Genomic DNA, 5,104 nt, shown 5'->3' with positions numbered 1-5,104 from the left:
GGCTGGTGGGCCGGGGGTGCTGGTGGGGTCTGGGGGCTGGTGGGCTGGGGGTGCTGGTGGGCCCTGGGGTACTAGCAGGTAGAGTCTGGCGGGGCCCAGGAGCCATGCCCACGTGCCGTGTTCCCACAGAGCGGACCCGCTCCAAGCCCGTGCTCACAGGCACGCACCCCGTGAATACGACGGTGGACTTCGGGGGGACTACGTCCTTCCAGTGCAAGGTGCGCAGCGACGTGAAGCCGGTGATCCAGTGGCTGAAGCGTGTGGAGTACGGTGCCGAGGGCCGCCACAACTCCACCATTGATGTGGGTGGCCAGAAGTTCGTGGTGCTGCCCACAGGCGACGTGTGGTCGCGGCCCGATGGCTCCTACCTCAATAAACTGCTCATCACCCGCGCCCGCCAGGACGATGCGGGCATGTACATCTGCCTGGGCGCCAACACCATGGGCTACAGCTTCCGCAGCGCCTTCCTCACTGTGCTGCCAGGTGCGCGGCCGCCACGCCACGCCATGCTGGTGCCCGAACCTGCCCCCTGGGCCCCGCATCCCACCCACCGGCCGGGACCCCACCCTTCCCTCCTGGGCTCTACAGGCCAGGTCATCTGCCAAGGGAGGGCAGCCCAGGGGTGCCGTCTCCACAGCCCCCGGGATGGGTCTGGGGTACTCTCCTGGTCTTTGTGCCGGCGTTCCCCTCGCCACCTCCTTTCCTCTCACTCTTGCAGACCCAAAACCACCAGGGCCACCTGTGGCCTCCTCGTCCTCGGCCACTAGCCTGCCATGGCCCGTGGTCATCGGCATCCCGGCCGGCGCCGTCTTCATCCTGGGCACCGTGCTCCTGTGGCTTTGCCAGGCCAAGAAGAAGCCATGCACCCCCACTCCTGCCCCTCCCGTGCCTGGGCACCGCCAGCCAGGGACAGCCCGTGACCGCAGTGGAGACAAGGACCTTCCCACGTTGGCCGCCCTCAGCGCTGGCCCTGGTGTGGGGCTGTGTGAGGAGCATGGGTCTCCGGCAGCCCCCCAGCACTTGCTGGGCCCAGGCCCAGTTGCTGGCCCCAAGTTGTACCCCAAAGTCTACACAGACATCCACACACACACACATACACACTCACACACACACTCACACGTGGAGGGCAAGGTCCACCAGCACATCCACTATCAGTGCTAGATGACACTGCCTCTGCGGTGGGCGCATGGGGCCAGCCAGACAGGCAGGCTGGGAGGATGGAGGACAGTGCTGCAGACGAAGGCGGACCCATGGTGAGGAGGAATGGCCAGCACCCCGGGCGCTCTGTGTGAGGCATAGCCCCTGGACACACACACACAGACACACACTGCCTGGATGCATGTATACACACACATGCGCACACACGCTGCCTGAACACAGGCACACGCAGACATGCTCCCGGAACGCATACGCATGCATGCACATGCGCAGGCATGCTGCCTGGACACACAGATATGCTGCTCAAACGCATGCACATGCACACAGACATGCCAGAACATACATGGACATGCTGCCTGAACACATCACACACATGCACAGATATGCTGCCTCAACACACACATGCATACATGTGCAGATATACTGCCTGGACACACACACACGCAGATATGCTGCCTGGACACACGCACACACATGCACAGATATGCTGCCTGGACACATGCACAGATATGCTGCCTGGACACACGCACACGCATGCACAGATATGCTGCCTGGACACACATACACGCACAGAAATGCTGCCTCGACACACACACACGCGCGCAGACAGGCCGCCTGGACACACACAGGCAGTTATGCTGTCCGGACACACGCACACATGCAGATACGCTGTCCGGACACACACGTGTGCAGTTATGCTGCCTGGACACACGCACACACACGCGCAGATATGCTGCCTGGACACGAGCAGATATGCTGTCCGGACACACACGTGTGCAGTTATGCTGCCTGGACACACGCACACACACGCGCAGATATGCTGCCTGGACACGAGCAGATATGCTGTCCGGACACGCACACACGTGCAGATACGCTGCCTGGACGCATGCGGACTGAGGTGCTTTTCAGAGGGTGTGCTGCGAGGCCCGCAGTGCGTGTGCAGTGAGGCTCATAGTTGATGAAGGACTCTCCCTGCTCCACCGTCACTCCCCAACCCCTGCCTGCCTCTGCCCTCGCCTGGCCTTCGCGGCTATTTTTGCCACCTGTCTTGGGTGTCCAGGAGTCCCCTACTGCTGTAGGCTGGGGCTGGGGGCACAGCAGCCCCAAGCCTGAGAGGCTGGAGCCCATGGCACTCCCACTGCATTCTCCCCCTGCCAGCGAGAAGGAGCCTTGGTATTTATATTTAAGAAATGAAGATAATATTAATAATGATGGAGGGAGGGCTGGGTTGCAGGGACTGTGGTCTCTTCTGGGGCCCGGGACCCGCCTGGTCTTTCAGCCACGCTGATGCCTGCACCCCGTCCAGGCCAGGCACCACCCCCCACCCCACTGTCGTGGTGGCCCCAGATCTCTGTAATTTTATGTAGAGTTTGAGCTGAAGCCCCGTATATTTAATTTATTTTGTTAAACATGAAAGTGCATCCTTTCTCTCCAGGCTGGTGTTTCTGCCCGTGTCTGTGTGTGCATGTGCATGCTTGTGTGTGCTCACATCTGTGCTTGTGTATCAGGCCTGGTCTCTAGAACCAGCAGCCCAGCCCTCCTGGAGTCCCCTTGCTGGGCCGGAGCCACAGGGGCCGAGACCTGAGGGTCTCCAGGTCTGTCATCAGCACCTCCCGGCAGTAGAGTTTGGGTCTACTGGGCTTCGGGCGGTGGTGGGTGTGGGCACTACCCATGTAGAGTTTGGGTATGCTGGGCTTCGGGCGGTGGTGGGTGTGAGCACTCACCATGAGTACCCACGTGCCTGGCCAGGCCAGCGTCCTGCACCCCTGTTGGATTCGCACCCTCTGTGTCCTGGGGCTGGCCCCTGTGGCCCTCAGTGCAGGGCCTGGTCACTCCTCGGCCGCCCTGCAGGCTTTGGTGGGTGGCCCTACGGGAAGCAGCAGACCTGCCTCGGACCTGGGGGTGGGGCCAGGCTCAGGTCACCTCTGACCTCAGGGCTCCGTCCAAATGCCCTCCCTGCCACCCTGCAGTGCTGTGACGGTGGCCGCCCCCGTCTTGCCCAGTCAGCAGGAGGGGTTGGGGCTGCCAGCTCCACCCGGGGCCCTTGCCTGCCCGGGGGTTCCATTAGCCTCGTAAGAAAAGGCACCGAGGCCTCTCGTGCATTCAGCAAAGCGTGAGGCCCGTGGTGTTCCCGGACCCTGGCCTTGCTGGCATGCAGGGTACTTCCTGACCCGCGCTGGTTCTGAGAGCTTTTCCCTGGAGGAAGCTCACCCTGCCTGGCTTCAAAGATGACAGGTGGGCTCTGGGGAGAGGTGTCAGGGACCTCTCCCCAGCGGGGGCTTCTGAGGACCCCATGGCCTTCAAGATGTCCCCTTTCTGTCCTCTGTCCTCCCCAGGGTAGACCCTACTCCTCTCCCCTGAGGGAAGTCCTGACTCCGTGGGTGGTGACAGCTTCAGGCGTGGCCCTGGTGAGGGCTGCGTGTGGCTGGTGGGTGCTGTGGGAGGCCTGGCCATCCTGACTGGGGGGCAGTGGGGGCTCCAGGCGGCCCACAGCTGGCAGCCAAACAGATGTTCCCCAGACAGGGCAGGCTGCAGGCCGACGCCTGGTCGGGTTTCAGTCTGGAGTAGGGGAGGGTGGAAGGGAGACCTCAGGCGTCTGGCCACCTTGGACAGCAGGAAGGCCTCAGGCAGCAGGTCATGGGGTCGCAGAGGACAGGCTGCCACTCCCCAGGAAGCGGGCAGAGGGATGGGCAGTCTGAGAGGGCTGTCCCCCAGAGCCTCTGAAGGAGACACTGGGACCGCAGACCCCACGCCTGCACCCTGCCTGCTCTGAGGTCCAGGCCCCACTCAGGGCCACCCTCGACTTGTGGTCCAGCCCATCTCACACCTGCCCACGGGAGGTGCTGACTGGTGCTGTGTGGCCCTTGACGGACAGGACAGGCCTGGCACAGCCCAGCCTCTGGGTTCTGGGCTCTGGACTTTGTCACGCCGTGGCCATGTTGGATGCCAGGCTGGGCAGGGGGGCCCCAAGGAGTTAGGACAGACCCATCTCCTGTCCATGGGGCCCCGGCCACCCCCAGGCAAATGGCCTGGAGCTCAGACCCCTCAGTCTTTCCCTAGCCTTCCTCAGGGGCTGCCTAGAGCCCCTGCTTTCTCCCCTGCGACCTCCAGACCCTTCCCCCTTGGCCGTCCAGTCCCGAGAGCCCTTACATTCATCCCCACGCCCCTCTGTTCCTGCGGTCTCCAGCCTGAGCCTACCGGGGCCCTGCCCTGAGGACGCCTGACTGGTGTTCCTGGCTGTCTCTTGCCTGGCCCTGCCCCATGGACTCCTGTGGCTGTGGCTCCTGCCCCCCTACCAGCCACACAGCCACCCCGATGCCGTTTCCCACATCTCCGTCACGGAAGCACACGTCCATGCTCTGCACCGGCCCCCTCGCATCTGCACCTCCACACTTCCAAGAACAAAATTGCATTCCCCTCCCCGCCGCGTGCAGGAGGACTGGGAGCACAGAGCCCCTGTGTGCTTCAAGGACTTGAGGCAGAGGCTCCCAGGGTGTGAGTGTGGCCAGCAGGACAGAGGGCAGGATGTGGTTCTGACAGTGGTCCACCCTGTCCAAGCACCTGAAAGATGGGGGGCCCTGCACTCCAGGTTCACTGGCCGGGAGGCTCAAAGGGCCGGGTAGGGCCTGTGGGAGGTGGGGGTGCCGTTCTGTGGGCCCCATCTCACCTGTCCTGCACCGGGCACCTGCACACCATGGCACCATGGGGCCTCCAGGCCCAGGAAGAGACAGACACATGTCGGGAGGCTCCTCGGGGGCCAGCAGGCTTCCGGGCAGTGCCCTTGCAGGGGTGGGGCAGGGGCATGGCGTCTGAGGGGTAGGGCGACCCAGGGGGTCCAGGGCGACCCAGGGGGTCCAGGGAGAAGGGAGGAGCCCAGAGTGGCAGCTGTCTCCCCAGGGAGGGGCCACACCTGGGGCTTCCTGGCTCCTCCACCATCACCCTTCAC

At 63.6% G+C, this 5,104-nt stretch overlaps 2 protein-coding genes across 3 annotated transcripts in view; both read left to right on the top strand.

Annotated features, from left to right (window-relative positions):
• Window positions 1–2,584, top strand: part of FGFRL1 (fibroblast growth factor receptor-like 1) — a 4,829-nt gene extending 2,245 nt beyond the window's left edge. The window contains exons 4-6 of one of the 2 annotated variants that reach the window (XM_011970889.1): window positions 130–483; window positions 719–1,009; window positions 2,476–2,584. In XM_011970889.1, the coding sequence (XP_011826279.1) occupies window positions 130–483; window positions 719–1,009; window positions 2,476–2,525 (695 nt within the window). In that variant the 3' untranslated portion in view covers window positions 2,526–2,584. Of the gene's footprint in view, window positions 1–129; window positions 484–718; window positions 1,532–2,475 lie in introns of those variants that run through there. The other variant, XM_011970888.1, reaches the window with a different exon arrangement.
• On the top strand, window positions 1,842–2,592 carry LOC105532674. The gene has a single exon (XM_011970890.1). It carries the CDS (start codon window positions 2,117–2,119, stop codon window positions 2,444–2,446), a length of 330 nt encoding a protein of 109 aa, XP_011826280.1. The 5' UTR covers window positions 1,842–2,116; the 3' UTR covers window positions 2,447–2,592.
• The last annotated feature ends 2,512 nt before the right edge of the window (window positions 2,593–5,104 follow it).

The sequence above is a fragment of the Mandrillus leucophaeus genome, unplaced genomic scaffold, assembly GCF_000951045.1.
Source record: "Mandrillus leucophaeus isolate KB7577 unplaced genomic scaffold, Mleu.le_1.0 Scaffold98, whole genome shotgun sequence".
NCBI classification, from domain to species: Eukaryota; Metazoa; Chordata; class Mammalia; order Primates; family Cercopithecidae; genus Mandrillus; species Mandrillus leucophaeus.
The sequence above is the reverse complement of the archived record's forward strand: the minus strand, read 5'-3'. Positions and strand labels throughout refer to the sequence as shown.

Coding starts and splice junctions, on each gene's coding strand:
- LOC105532674 (XM_011970890.1), top strand. CDS start 2,117: ATGAAGGACTCTCCCTGCTCCACCGTCACTCCCCAACCCCTGCCTGCC.